Genomic DNA, 16,174 nt, shown 5'->3' with positions numbered 1-16,174 from the left:
TCGATGTAGTCATTTTCAGAACCCACTTATAAGTGCGTACTAAAAGAGGAACTGGAGCCATTGATGAAAGAAATTCTTCAATTGACAATATTGATTTTAAGTTAGTTCCATTTCTTCACTTCTTTTTTTTCTGTTTTATTTAATTGACATTTCTTTTTCCTCTTCCCTCTCTTTAGTAGATCATTTATTTTGACAAATTTACTAACAATTTCGTTTTCCGAGAATGTTTCTTCTTCGTTCAATTTCTTCTCTACGTTTACGTGTATTGCTCGAAGTTAAAAAAGTTATCTTGTAACTTGTGAAAAATATATAGCGAGCGTGCGAAGAAATTATAAGTTGGTAAAATAACGATAATAAACGCGCCTATTTTCTAGGTAGCCATAGTAAGATTCATGAAAATCTTCTTTTGTGGTGCAAAAGAAGTGGTCCTTAAATAAACCCAATGAAAAGACGCAAATAACGTTAAATTCGTTTTATACGAACCACAAATAATTTAAAATATACACTTTGTTGCTGTGTTCATTTTTTTATTAGCCTTCTCCGCAATTGATCTACCATATTTAAAACGGTATCGTATTTTATAACGGATCATTGCATTTTTTTTGAACAATTACTTTAAAGTCACTTATTGAATTTCCGCGCCCGAAGGCGTAGGAAATTCTTTAAAACCGTCGTTTTTTCTTTTGGAGCATTTTTTGAGAAAAAATCGACCCTGGGATTTCACGTTCCTCAGATTTTTTGTTACCTAAATGTCATTTTAGGCCAAAATTGGTTCAAAAATTAAAACTACTTTATTTTTCACAAAATTTGGCACAGTTAACAAAAAAGTATGCTGAACATGATGGTGACATCAAAATTTCTATTTTTGGCCACTTTAAATGTCATTTTAGGCCAAAATTGGTCCAAAAATTAAAACTACTTTATTTTCGACAAAATTTCGCACAGATCACAAAAAAAATATGCTGAACATGATGGTGACATCAAAATTTCTATTTTTGGCCACTTTAAACGTCATTTTAGGCCAAAATTGGTCCAAAAATTAAAACTACTTTATTTTCGACAAAATTTCGCACAGTTAATAAAAAAAGTATGCTGAACATGATGGTGGCATCAAGATTTTGTTTTTTGTCAACTAAATTCCGTTTAAGAGCATAAACGTTTCAATCGGAAGACTTTCAACCATGTATGATAGGCTATAATTTTTGTTCGCAATTTTTTTTAAAGTGTGAGTTTATTATGACACGTTTCGTTTTGTTTGCGTTTGTTGTAAGATGTAATGTCACTTGTGTGTTTTATCTTCAGAGCTTCAAGCACCAAACCTCTTCGAATGTTTCGCACGATAACACAACGAATTAGCGGGTTGTCATCAAATATTTTGGTAGCGAGCGGAAATTCTTAGAGCCCCCAGGGCTTCTTGTTTAAGAATTAATTAAGGATAGAAGTAGCAACCGAATAAATTTTTAATTTTTGTAATGTTCAAAACGTTGATGCTTGCATACGGGTAAGTTGATTTTCTCTCTTGACCGAAAATTCCAAACAAGATCCAAAAGAAAACCCGAATCAGATCCAAATTTCTGTTTATATATTCGCAATTGCAATCCCTGTAATAACACACAGGCCAGGTTTTTTTTGCCGACGTTGTTGTAACTTTAAAGCAATACCGTTTTAGGGGTTGTAATTTGGGAACTAATTTTTGGCAACCAATTTTTCGTTAGCTTTAAGGTGAGTTCACAGTCTTTTGTTCGAATATCGAGAATACAAAAAATCTATTCGTTGCGCATGAAAGAATGCAGTTCACACTCGCGTAAATGAAATTGCACATAACAATTAAGAATTTTTTTAGAGTTTGGTGCCACTCGTTAGTTTCTTCACTCTGTTTCACTCTGTTTCAGTATATTTCAGCATTTTATTTTATTTATTGTATTCAATATTATACTGAATAATAAGATATTTAATGTTTACATTAAATATTGAGCACAAAAAGTTAGACTTTTCTTTCTCATTCACTTTGTTTTCATTTTGAAATTCTAAACCTCATTCCTAAACCTTGTGATGAAACAATGTTACTTTGTCAAAGCAAATAGGGTTGTTCAGCATTGTTTACTTTGCAGAATAAATTGTTGTGGATATTTTTGAATTAATCGTGAATGAGACCAGGTTGGCCGATTAGTGCAGGTAAATCGTGTTGCAAATCCGGGGTGGACCAACCAACAACTTCAACATAAAAATAGATGACAATATATCAAACTGCTGTAGCCAAAATAAAAGCACAGTTTACGTGATAGCAAAAACTATTAGTCGATATTATTATATTTTGCGGAATAAGTTTCAGTTAACATTAAAAAATTAATCGTGACACTGGACTTAGCGCTTACTACAGGTAAATCCTACTGCACATGAGTATTGGTAGCTAGCTAACACAATTTTTTAAAAAAAAACAAAACTTCGGTTTAGAAAATTCAGGAACCTGCCTGTCGTTATCATGTTCAGTTAAAACAAGAAGCCCAGGGTCTTGAAGATTTCCGCCATTAGCCTAAAAGATTTTAAAATTTGAAGTTGATCCTGAAAACGAAGAATTATGGGGTAAACAAATCAATGAGTATTCTCAATTATTATTGTAAAGAGCCTGATACACTTGTACAATATCACTGAAATATAACTTATAATATCAATGCAATTTCTTAAAATATGTTTAAAATAGAGTTATAATTTCTTATAACTTCTTATAATATAGCTATAATATGTATAATTTCAACACCTGACATGTGCGTCATAACCTCATAATTTGCTGCATGGCTATAATATTTGAATAAAATCCAACGAGTTTGATTTTAATAATATTGTTGGTGATCTGGTTTCGAATGCCTTTTGTTTGTGTGACAATTGATCTATTATCTGCTAGCGTTGTTGTGGCAACGATGTTATAAAATTAAATGAAATTTATAACGATATTTTAACAAATTATAAGTATAGTGTAGAAAAATTATAACTGTATTATAGAATACTTTTAATGATATTATACAAGTGTATCCTGGCCTTAACTAACCTGCAATGTTAAAATACAACTCAATAAATAAAAAATAAAATTCATGAATAATTAATTAGTTCTACTGAATATAGCTTTAGTCTACGTGCATGAAAAATTTTACAGAAAGAAATGACGTAACATCAAAGATGGCGCATTAAAAGACGATCTCCATTATGCTACACTGCACAAGCTTTAACTTTGGATAGCATGTAAACTTTATTATAAAGTATTCTTTATTGGATAATAAAACAATCTGTTGCACTGTTAGGATTCTTATTGGCTTAAAACTCATTTTAGCCTCGTTCTCAGAAAAAAAATCTTTAGCCTGGACAAGTTTCGGGCGTCCAGCCTGGCTGCGCTGTCTCATCTCTCTATCTCTCTATCGCCTCGGGAGATTTTAAAGATTCTGCCTTCACTGGCGGAAATCAAAAATTATCGGGAATTTTATTTTGCCGCACAATTTTTTATAGCACTGCTATGAAAATTTGTGCTGCAAAATAGTAGCTAGCTGCCTAACTGCTTAACATAAGAATTGTGTTGCAGCCAAACTGCATTTTTGGCTGTACTTTCACTTATTAGCTAGAGGTATGTAGCTAAAAAGGAGGTAGCTAGGTAGGTAACAACTTTAACATAAAAATAAATAACAATATACTAAACTGAATAAAAACTTTAAAAGAATAGGAATAAATAAAGCTAGCTATAGCTAGCTGCCTTAAAAATTTTGCCTCAAAATCTACGTTTCTAGCTAGCTAAAAACTTGAAATTGGTTTGTTTAAGGTGTATACATGGCTAAAAAACGTGATAAAATATTCACCTTTAGATGTGAAAACATACAGAAACTAAATAATCCTAGAGGATAGAAAGTACGAAAAAATGATTGAAAGCAGATCTACAAACTTCACACCATCACTTCCAAACCAAATTGACCTGTTGAGGCCGCGAAGCACTTGAATTGGTCATTAGTAAAAATGGAGCCTCGTGAAGATAGGCCAGGAAGACAGAGTTGAAAAGTTGCTAGTCCCATTCGAAGGCCCCAAAATTTGTTGAAGATGGCCATGGTCAAGTCAGCAATAATTAGCACATTATAAATGTTTAGACTTCTAATCTGATAAAAAATAGTATACGCAATTTCTTGTGGTGATGAACTACGAAAGTAGTTATCTTGTCTGAACATATTTTGACCAAGATCACTGCTATAAGGTCAGCTTTATAGCCACTATAATGCCTTTCAACTTCTTTGCCATTTTACTTATACTCTGTGCATATATAGTAAAAAGGATCCGCGACAAAGAGTTAAAAAGCTAGTTAATTTACATCGACACGAAATTTAACTGGACAAAAGATTTTTTTTTGTACTTCAGTCACTAGTAGCATAGTAAGTAAGTAACAGGAAGTTTTAACACGTCTTTTGAAATTCCATTCTAATGGCTGGCTATTCTTCTCCTCCGACTGTAATTATGTTACATTACCCGCCAGAGATGCGTATAGCATTGCTCTAAATTCCTTGCCCGCTACAGGAGCCAATTGGCCGTTAGTAGACGGCTCTGAATGTGCTGACAACACCACATATAAAGTATATTTCTGCCTACGCATCTCAGTCACTATTCAATCCTTGCAATAATATCCTTCAAAAAAAAAAATTTTTATCACAGAATTAGCTTGAATATTTCCTAAGCCCGATGTTGCTAATAATTAGATATCTTGCGGCACAATAGTAAAAAGAAATAACTTACAATTTTTTTTCCTCTAGAGTAAAACTGTACAAAGTTCAAGAAACTTCTTTTCAAAGATGCAATATTTTTAATAAGGTAGTAAGCACAAAGGAGGTTCGTTTCAATAACAGAGATTTGTCATTGTAATGAAAACTAAATTGAAATGATCGTAAAAATAATTTACATTGAAATCTACATTTCAGTTTGAACTTTGATAAAGCTTTTTGCTTTATAGTGGTATTGTGGATATGTGTGTATTTCAGTAAGCGGTTTTAAGCGTTTTAATGTCACTCAGACATACATATATACATTCCTTGATGGATCACTGTTTATGTAATGGATTATCTAATGACAATGTTTTCCTTTTAGAAAATTGTAATTCACTGCCGGTATGAAAATAGTTGCGGTGTTTTTGGTAACGTGTTTGGTTGGGTGGCAAATCAGGGCGAAAACGGTTTACGACGAGCTTGAAAAAGACATAGGAGAAGGTATGGTTGTATTATTCGATACTTTAGTTTGCGAACATTAACACCGTGCTGTCTAACAATAATTTGAACTGAAATACGCGATTTTGAAATTAAGATACCATCTTTAATTTTTTGTCGCGGTGGAGCAATTGGACTTTGAACCTCGATAGCTAAAGCTAAAAGCTAGAAAAGTGCTAGAATGTAGAAGCTCTTTTGAGAGATATGCCACTTTTTTGGGGATGCTTTTACTGTTGTTTCAACATCATATATAAACCTCTCAGGTCTTGTAGTGCAATTATATGAAGCTCCAGTACATGTTAAATTCACGGCGATTCGAAAATGTTCTGTAAAAAATGTATGATTGAGAGAGTCACAGTTTCAGTAGACTTTTTCTATGTCGTGAAATTATTAATTTTTTCAGAAAATTAAAAACATTCATTTTGTTTATAATCAAAGCCTTATTGAATGCAAAGAACTTTAACCCTTAGACTCCGAAGTATGCTTATTGTCGTCACAACATGTCATGTATTAGCTATAACTTTCGATCACTCAAGATTGAGATGTCAAAATAGACGCACACGAGTACTTTCTTTCCCAACTTTTTTTGTCGGAGCGACAACAGGTGGTCAGAAATACCCCTCACTAACCAAATGTGGTCGATTTACAAACATAGGTTTTTCGTTTTTTTGATTGTTTCGGAGCCGAAGGTTTTAACTGTGAAAAAATAAATAAACAAAAGTTTTTCACGCCCACAAATTTGCGTCATTAATTTGCACTGTTATTTGTGAAATCTTAGCTGCAAACATGGAGATCTGTGTAGGATGACAATTGAAATTAGCTATATTGTTCGCTGAGAGCCGCATCCCACAAGGCGATTTACGGCGCCTTAGGTACGAAAACATAAAATCTCGGCAATTAGAAATTGATAATAAAACTAATTAAATCACAGTTTTATTATATCCACATGACTCAGTTCTGCCGATCATGAAAAAGTTTCAGCGGCAATTATTGCTAACAGAGCACAGGAGTTCGTCAGTAATCAATTGTTTTTATCATCACTAGCTTGCGGCAGTCCCTAAAGGCTTTTATTCAGGTACTCGTCAAAACTATCTAGAAAAGAATACATCGTACTTATCATACAAATCACCGACTTGTGACTATCATTTTCAACGGTTATTTCGACTTCTTGAGAATAAGTCCAAGGGCTTTTATACATTTTTTTGTGGGGAATGAGAGTTTCTATTAGGGTGAAAATAAAATTAGAAACCAGAGGGGCTTATTTTGGGTGAGAGAATGGGGGCGTGTCTAACAAAAGTACTTTGGTCAATACCGCATTAAGTTACAAACGCTTACCAGAAAGGATACTATAGTCCAAAGTAACACAATATTCAAGTATGTGGTGCACATTTAGTAAATGACTTTTATTATAATAAAAAATTCTTTTGATGCTCTTTGATTTTTGTTTTTTGAATATTGAAAGCAAGTGTGTACGGTAGAATTTTTTTTATCAAACTTAACTTTGATTCAGGCAAAATTCAAACCAAAATTCTGAAAACTTTTTTGGGTTTATAGACAAATGCTATGTCTGAGATCGTTTATCACACTACTCAGCGACACGCAACAATATAAACAACTTTCCTCAGCATAAGAAAATAGCAACAAATTACCACACATTAACTTTTTTAGAACTACAAAGGGTCAAAGTACACGTTTTTTTAAATAAGAACCAGTTATTTCTATGAATAATGTCTTCAAGTTTTAGGAAATTGGGAGATCTCCGTCAACCGGGCCATCTCGCCTGATATAAACACCTCTCAAATTCCTACTTTGCAGGTGAAAGCGTGTGAGTTGAGAAGTTTAAGTCACTAAAAGGAAATAATGTTGCATTCTAAACGATATTTTTAATTAGTGCCGTATTAAAGTGGGGTGTCAAGTGTTTATCCTTAATATTTATTCTTTTGTTTATTTTTGATTTACAAATTTTCTGCTGAAACTGTATGTACTCCCTACTGAGCCAATATAAATTGTTCAAATTTTAATTACACAGATACAAATATTACTGATATTGCCTTCTGTCAAGGGATTTTGCTAGATAGTAGCCTTATATCAATTTTGTTTTGTTTTTTATCCCATATATCACCGTCTTTTATAATCCTGAATTATCTCGATTAAGTTTTGCTGTTCTATTTGATTTGCTACAGTCCTCGCAACATATAACAATGCTACATAAATACATGCGTAATGAGCTGCCCACATGGAAGCAACTTGAGCCTGTTTGCCGGTTTCCACCAATTTAGAACCGTCCAATTTAAACAGTGTGCATGCACATATTTGCAATATACAATATGCATATAATAAAGTAGCGTAAAAAATAGTTTCGGCAATTGAGCCAGTGAAGCGATCCTGGCCAGTTTAATCTATTGATACAGGCTAAAAGTCTTGAATATTTCTTAAGGATAAAAATTGATATAAAATGAAATGAAATATAAAATGAAAGAAAATTATGGTAAAGTTTAGACCCATGAGTTATTTCGAGAACTTCCACCGCTGAAACAAACACGTTTGCGTTACCAATATACTACAACATAAATGACAAAGTAAAATACTCATTTTAATAAGAACCGAATTAAGATATCACACCAGGGCTATGATATAAGCTAACCTTGAAAAAAAAACAGACCTACAATCTTGCCTGTGAGGATAGTTTTGGTTTCGAACTCGTAACTGACTAACTAAATTGGAAATTGCAACGTCATCAAGGAGGTTTCGTACGCAAATTTTTATTTTAAAAAAATGGCATTTCCACACCAGCATTATATTACATCATTGTTTCTGAGTGCAACGAGCTAAGCAACTGGGCCATTTCGACAGAACTAATATGTAAATAATTAATATTCATTATTAAAAAAATTTATATTTATAAACAATACAAGATGAAGGTGAAGTTGCAAACTTCAGTTTTTTTAGTGTTTTTGGACCGAGATTTTGGTACTGAAAATACATAAAGCCAGTTGTTGGTGAAATAGAGCTAATGGTAAATTATAAGATTAAATAAGGTAATTCCTTAATTTATTGTCTATGACATTTTTCGTTTCCCTCTTAGATGACTTAAGTAGTTTGTTGTACAGCATCCAAGATGATGTGAAGGATATCAAGCTTGATCTAACATCAAATGGTTAGTCTTTTGATTCAAAGAACTGCTCATTATCCATATATTTATTTTAGTAATTAAAGTAAGATTTGCATCAGCAAAATCTTATTTTTGGCGCCAATAAAACTGCCACACCTAATATTTTTTTCGCGATTAAACCTTTTTATTTATTGATTTTGTTTAAGAAAAAAACTACGTTTTCCTTATGTTTTATTTTATTTAGACAATGAAAATACTCCTGATACAAACAATGAGTACTGGATAAACAAGCAAAATGGCAAGTATTCAAAAAACATGAAAGGCCTTTTTGAATTCTAACAGTTGACTTAAATTATCAGGGGGTATTTCGAAATATAGAAAATATTAGCGTTGTATCAATCTTTGTGTGCTTTCATGGTTAAATTTCTTATTTAAGTGGGTCAATATTACACCCTTGACAAAATATGTTCTGCTCTGGATTTTTGATGCAAAACTTATATTATAAATGACTAAATATATTCAAGGCATTCTACATGAAAAAATAACTTCCTAGCTGAAATTAAATCAGCACTATTTTTGGCAGCTAAAATAACCCGTTGAACGAACTCTACCTTAATAAACAAAACCTCCGCTTGAAGGTTACACACACAAAGAAGAGAAATTTAATGGAGACAAAGATGACGACAATGACGATAGTGACGACGAAGTGACAAGAGACGTTGGTGTAAATATCATACCATGGCCAAAAACAGCCAATGGTGAACTAATCATACCGTACGTGATTGATAGTTCAAGTAAGATGTTGTCTTAACTATTTTTAAGTCAAATTCAATTTTTTGAGAATATTCACGCACGTCAAGTAAATTTCAGTATTTTTGTTGGCATGCCAGAAATAGTCTATAGAAGGACAGTGATATTTAAGATTCGTAGTCAGGAGAAAATATAACCAATTGGAATTTACTTTAATCAATATAAAGTAATTGGTGTTGAAATAAGTGTGATAAAAATTAACTTAAAACTGCCATAAAGAAGCTGATTCAAATCTTTGAAGAGCGCCAGATAATTCTTTGAATTACTTTACAGAAAGCATATTCTTAAAGGTAGATTAAGATTTTTTCTTCTCATGTTTTTTCTTTTGTTTTTTATTAAGTTGTACCTGGAACACTAAAGTTCAAAAGAATTTTAAATTTCATTGCTCAAATGAATAATCTGATGACATGTAATGATAACGAATGGAGACCACGAACAACAGAGGCTGAATATGTTTTGTTTACTAACTCCACTGGGTAAAACTATTTGAACTTACAATTTTATTTGTTTGTGTGTCATCCACCTAACTTGCTTTATATGTAGTCCTTAACGTCGTAATGAAGCTCAGAGATGCACTGAATTAACTTTGTCGTATTTAAGGCCAAAAGCGTTTTTAAGCAAATGGATGCACTACAGTTCGATCCCCGTTTGGCATTGCGTTACATTTTACAGGGGGAGTTTCTGTGTATTTTTTAAGACTATACCACTAGTTAGTCAGAAAGTCAAAAGTACTTTTTTATTTCAATTTCCAATCGGAATTCTAAAGTTTACCAATGAAATAATTTTTTTCAGCTGTTCAAGCTATGTGGGAAAAGCCGTTGCTCCACAACCGCAGCCGATACATTTAGCTGATGGGTGTGTGCTGAATAACGATGGTATTTATCGCATTTTGGTGCTTTTTAATATTTGTAATTTAATAAGTTAACGACGAAAGATTCTGCGATGTTAAATTGGAATTGTCTTTATTTTAAAAGTTACTAAAAACTTGGCATTTCATGATTATCTTTTTTAAGGTACTGTATTGCATGAAATGATGCATGCCATGGGTTTCTATCATGAACATCAGAGAAGTGATCGAGATAGTTACATCATAATTAACAAGGAAAATATACAAAAAGGTAAGCAAATTATAATTTATAAAGATTATGCTGTAATGTTGATACGTGTATATGCTAACCCTGTTTACAAGTAATTTGTCTGACACAAATATGTCATGTCTAAGTAAAGAGAAATCTAGGAGAGAGAAATCTATTTACATTCGGAAATGATAACTAATAGAGAAGCACTTTGGCACACTAACTGTTGCATTGTTGGTCCATTTAAAGTCCCTTTTGTGTGAGATCAGTTGAAATTAGTTTCCTACGACTTTGAACGCAATAGATACTGACTAACTGAGTATTTCGAGTAATTGAGGATATGTTAGTTTTAGAAATAAATACACTTGAAATATACCACACGAATTAAAAATTTGACAAATATGCAAATATAACTGGTGCCTTAATTCCATATATAGAGTTAAAACAAAACATCAAATTTATGTTGCATCATATTTCTTCAAATGCGGTAATAATACAGCGCAGCAGAAGATGTGTGCATCCTTTAGCACGAAATTGACTCGGCAGCGGCGTTGTATTGTTAGTATAAGTAAAGAAGGCTGTATCAAAGTGATTACATATCGTGCTTTTTATCTATCATAGGTGCTGTTGGTAATTTTGACAAAGTAGAGACACAATCATTCAACGCAGTTAGTCGCATTTTTATTTTTTCAGCAATTGCAATAAGAATAAAGAAATACATTGAACCTCTGTTTTGCCACTATTTATCATTTTTTTAAATATTATTTTCTTATTAATCACTTGTTGTATTCTTCTTTTTTATTTTATAAATTTAAAACATTTGGTACAGAAATTATCCCTACCGCCTCACAATATATGTTTTATACCATCGCTTTTTTCACCATTTACTTTTTGAGAAGCGAGGATTATACCCAAAATTATAAAATATTTATAATATAAGTAATTTAAAGCTAACATTTTTGATTATGAATATAGAGTGATGTAGACATGTTAGACCTTACGTCAAAGAGACAATGTAACATTGATCGCTCGTTTGTCAAGGTTTTTTAGGCCTTAGAATCTTGGAATTCAAGATTATGAAGTTTCACGCAACTTCCGCTGTAGTCGAGCACCTTACACAACTGATATATTCTTGACAGAACATTTTGAAATGCGTAAAGGAGCAAACATCCATTGAGTTTCCGTTGAAAAAATGAAGCTTATAATTTAAATAACATGTTTTGCTGTCCCGCTATAATAAGGGCAGTTATTGTACTCCTCAATTTAAATATAATGCCATCGGTAATTTGGGATGTAAGTGCTGAAAAATGTATTTTGTATAAGGAAAAACTAGTGATCTTTTTCTTGCAACAAGCGACTGAGATTATTTAAAAATGAGAACGGAACATTATGACTAGAATAGAACATCATGACTAGAATAGAAATAAATCCTAAAATTAGAACTAAGCGAGCACATGCGAACGACGGACTATTATTATGTGGAGTACATCGTGTTATATTTCTGTTATTTTTGATTGTAGTAACTTTTTTTTCTCCCTCAGCCATATGATTATGGATCAGTAATGCATTATGGTCGAACATATTTCTCACGGAACGGTAAGGACACAATAACACCATTAAAAAATGGAGTACACATTGGGCAACGCGACGCACTATCGGCAATCGATATACTGCAAATCAATACGTTTTACAATTGTTTGGCTTCCAAAACAACACCTTCTACAAGTACTATAACCATCACAACGCCAAAGAAAACATCTGCTTCCACCTCCACAACACCAAAGACAACATCTGCTTCCACCTCCACAACGCCAAAGACAACATCTGCTTCCACCTCCACAACACCAAAGACAACATCTGCTTTCACCTCTACAGCACCAAAGACAACATCTGCTTCCACCTCCACAACACCAAAGACAACATCTGCTGCCACCTCTACAGCACCAAAGACAACATCTGCTGCCACCTCCACAACACCAAAGACAACATCTGCTGAAACTACTCCGACTCCAAAACCATCATCAACAACAACAACATCAACAACAACAAAAACAACAACAACAACAACAACAGCAAAAACAATTTTCCCTTCAACTGCAGTTGTATTGGAAAGTAAGTGAGCGCATATAAAGTTTCACAAGACTGATACGATAAAATATAATTAATAAATTAAATTTAGATTGCGATTACGAAAATATACGCTGGCGGAGATGTAGATTATACCAATTTCGGAAAATTGTTGGACAGAGTAACAGTAAGTGTTCATTCAAGTCCTTCTTTAAAAAAATATCTAAATAATAAAAGTTAACCCAACGGATACTGCGATTCCTTAGGCTGTTATCTAAAGTGGTCCAGTGTCTTGCAAGCCCAACGGTCGGTCGATAGATATTTGAACCTTCCAACACGAACTTACTTTTACAGGGATGGAAATTGGAGAATTTGAATTTTTCTATTTGGCAACTTTCTATAAAAGATTCTTGGAATACCTTGAACATTCGTTTACTCTCACTCTGTATCTCCACGAAGAATAACATTATAAAGGGTTGTATTCTTGGAAACATCAAACAAATGCACATTCAATCGACGGTCAGGGACGGAAAATTGTCTTCCAAACTTAATGATAACTTTGCAGCAAAATTGCTTTCATCAGCAAATTTATAACACCAATAATTGGTTTCTTTTCTGCTATACTATATCCTTGCCAAGTTTTATCGACATACCTTAAGATATTCAAATGCTATTTTAGGTTTTCTAATCCACCTTCTCCCTACCCCACCTCACTCTATTTATATAAAAAAAACTTATTATGAAAAGGGTTGAAATAAAAATATATTTTTCTTGAAAAATAGCAAAATTTGAAATTTAATGTCAATTTTATAGAATTTTATTTCTTTATAATTCCTTATATGGTGCCTTGGCAGTATCGTATAATGTAGCAATTGGGTGATTCAAAGTATTAACGTGTTTTCTTCTGCATGGTTATTTCAATTAGTTGACAGGTTAGCTAGAACCTAAACGGCTTCAGTAACTTCTTCGTAGGTTACGTAACTTACTCACCCTCCTCAAGGTGTATAAAGTATGTCCGATCTTTGGGTGGATGGTGGAGAAGAAAAAAAGGAAGAACATGTGTTAAAAGAAGTCCTAGAAATGGAAGGGTTCTTTTATACGCGTTCGTTAGAAGGTCAAATTTTGCAGCATTAAAGTGCACATGCACGTGGAAAGAATGCAGTGATAAAAAGTATTGCGTTTCATTTTCGTATCGACGACGTGGTGTACAAAAACAACCAATAACATCAGTGGAAGTTGCCTTGAGCGCACGGTGTTTCAGAATGGTCGATTATCAACGTGTTTTTGTTACCATGGACTTGAAGCAAACTGCAGAGTTTAAGACACATCATGTGGAGTTCCATTCAAATTGTGCAAGGTTCTTCTCGGTGAGTAAACAGAGTAGATATTCTTGCGGCTCCAAATTTTACTCAAGTATTCAAACATAAAAAAGAATACCTTACCGTTTCTTAATGATTTAATGACATCACCTACAACCGTTATGCTACTAGAAATTATATATCAACAATTGTGTATTGGTAGTGCGAAAATATTTACTAACTTCTTCAGTTATATATTTTTTATTCGTTAGTCTTAATATTGAACCACTCTGTTGTACCATATTTATTTTATTTTCCATTAAATTTCCCGTTAAAAGATACGCTCGTAGCTGTACAAATCTTTGAAAATAACTTTACTTTCAGGCTGGCATTAAAACAATAAAAGGCAGTGACACTATTGATGTGGACAACTTCAAACTGTCAACAGGATCCTGTTCTGCTCAAAGTAACGACGAGATATCATATAGTAAAGGTATGTAATTCTCATTTTACCAATTTGATATCATTACCTACACGTCAGTAAGAAATTTGCGTTTTTATTTTTATCCGAAATTTCAAACCAAATTAAGTTAATCGTATCTATTCAATAATTAGTTCCTATGCTATGAAATTATGTTGTTAGCTATACGTGGCTTTGGTTGCCCCTCGGTGAAGTCGAGTTATAAGAAGTTAAAAGAAAAGGAATTATTATAAGCTTTTTTAGAAATTATAATAAGTTCTATTTTCACGTTCAAGTTCGAATTTATCCTTTAAAAACAATGCAATTGTAAGTTGTCATATCGGAAAATTGTGTAACAATATGGAAGGTACATCTGCTTTGACTTAAACGCCGTTTGATGCATTGTTTTAGGACTAAAAAGAGAAGCTTTAAAAGAGAGACTGCAACATATTCAATCTAAACTTCACACAGTACGCGATGAGCTTGTAAAGCTTGGATAGTGAGGAAACGGCGTGGCTTGCATTTTTTTCAGCGGTAAATAATACTTGAGTCCTCTTTATACACAGCTGACTTTTTGGATTTCAAACAAGGTCTTTAGAAAGCACTGATACTGAGAACCTCATGGTTTTTTTGTTATTATACTAGGGTCTTATTTTGGGAGTGGTGGTAAAATTTGATTTGCAGATTGATTTTTTAAGATTAGGACGAGTTATAAAGGTATTGTGATTTTTAAAGATTTACCACAATCAATGATCGGAAATGTTGAAACAAAAGGGGTAGTATCTATAAAAAAAGCTTCAAGCACAATTTATCAGAGGTTTTTTAATCAGAATATCAAAATTCCAATTCTGGTTCTTACTTTTCTATTGTTCTTGCAATAGAAAATTGATTTTATTCTGAAATTCCAGTCTTGGTATTCGTATAAATAAAACTCTCATAAAGGAAAAACGTGTACATATTTTCACTAACAATTATTGGTATTCATGCATCTATTGCTTTGAAAGGATGTCATTAGAAGCACTCACGCATTCAAAAAGAAATTAACAAGCATTTTTTTTATATTCTATGTTTTTCTTTTAACATGTTTTTTCTGATCTTTTACATATCGTTGGATGTATTTGACCACTGTGACTTCTTGCGTTTTATAAAAAACAGAAAACGTTCTTTCATTAACAGTAATTTATTTTTTGTTCAATTTTAGCTAACTACAACAGCAAAACAATGTTGGCTTTCATTGTGCTTATGTAATATTTAAAATAAGAACGATAATAATTTATTATATCATTTGGTTTGTATTATTTTTAATGCTTCTCTCAACTTTTATTGGAACTTATTTGGGAAAACACATAATACATTGATGCCAATTTAACGAGACTGTACTAACATTGACTCCTGTTCCTAACTGTCTCCCCGAGACTTCTTTTACTTTTACCAAAACTCTGCTCTTTGTTTTATTCTGACGAGTCACTTTACAACTTTAAAAATGGCACTTTTAAATACAATTAATTTACCATTTGTTTATGATGTATATATATGGGGTATGTATTATTTCTCAGTAATGTTGATGAAATATGTTTCACTAAAATAATAATTTTTTTCTTTGTTCTCTCCATATAGGTTTCAGTCATAACAAAGCCTTCATCGTTCTTAAGTAAGATCGAGACTTGGCAGCTCGATATTCATTTTCTTTGCATGACATTTTAATCCGCGTTTAGCGGACAATACAAATGTAGCAAAACTCCGGATTTTTGCAACCTCCAAGGGACCGAGAAGCAAAGTTTAGTAAGAAAGGGTTTAGGAAATCACGGGTGAGTTAAAATTTATAAAAAACAAAAACAAAAACGTTGAATACCTTTTAGTGTGATATTTTTTCTTAAGTATTTTAAGAAAAATTGTTTTCTTCACAATTTAAAATCAACCAATTGGCAAAGAGTGGCAGTAAATAGTATTGGTGGTTCCTTTATCCTAGAATTGTATTAAAGAACTACAAAACATACATAACATGTATCACTGTATTCAATACTTTTACATTATTGTAATCACAACCATACCTTAGTAAAAATTATTTTTTTTCAATGTTTTTTAAATCTTCCAAATGTCTAATATCGATAATTCGGGCTTCTCGG

At 32.6% G+C, this 16,174-nt stretch overlaps 1 protein-coding gene across 1 annotated transcript; it reads left to right on the top strand.

Moving 5' to 3' along the window:
• Positions 1 to 4,877: 4,877 nt before the first annotated feature.
• LOC130649283 (zinc metalloproteinase nas-14-like) lies at positions 4,878 to 14,790 on the top strand. The gene is made up of 14 exons (XM_057455538.1): positions 4,878 to 5,002; positions 5,110 to 5,228; positions 8,311 to 8,382; positions 8,582 to 8,635; positions 8,976 to 9,131; positions 9,488 to 9,623; positions 9,940 to 10,022; positions 10,161 to 10,265; positions 10,845 to 10,891; positions 11,765 to 12,335; positions 12,403 to 12,477; positions 13,263 to 13,657; positions 13,973 to 14,081; positions 14,460 to 14,790. The coding sequence occupies exons 2-14, from the start codon at positions 5,132 to 5,134 to the stop codon at positions 14,546 to 14,548; spliced, it is 1,989 nt and encodes a 662-aa protein (XP_057311521.1). The 5' UTR covers positions 4,878 to 5,002; positions 5,110 to 5,131; the 3' UTR covers positions 14,549 to 14,790.
• Positions 14,791 to 16,174: the final 1,384 nt, after the last annotated feature.

This window comes from Hydractinia symbiolongicarpus, chromosome 7 (assembly GCF_029227915.1).
Source record: "Hydractinia symbiolongicarpus strain clone_291-10 chromosome 7, HSymV2.1, whole genome shotgun sequence".
NCBI classification, from domain to species: domain Eukaryota; kingdom Metazoa; phylum Cnidaria; class Hydrozoa; order Anthoathecata; family Hydractiniidae; genus Hydractinia; species Hydractinia symbiolongicarpus.
The sequence above is the reverse complement of the archived record's forward strand: the minus strand, read 5'-3'. Positions and strand labels throughout refer to the sequence as shown.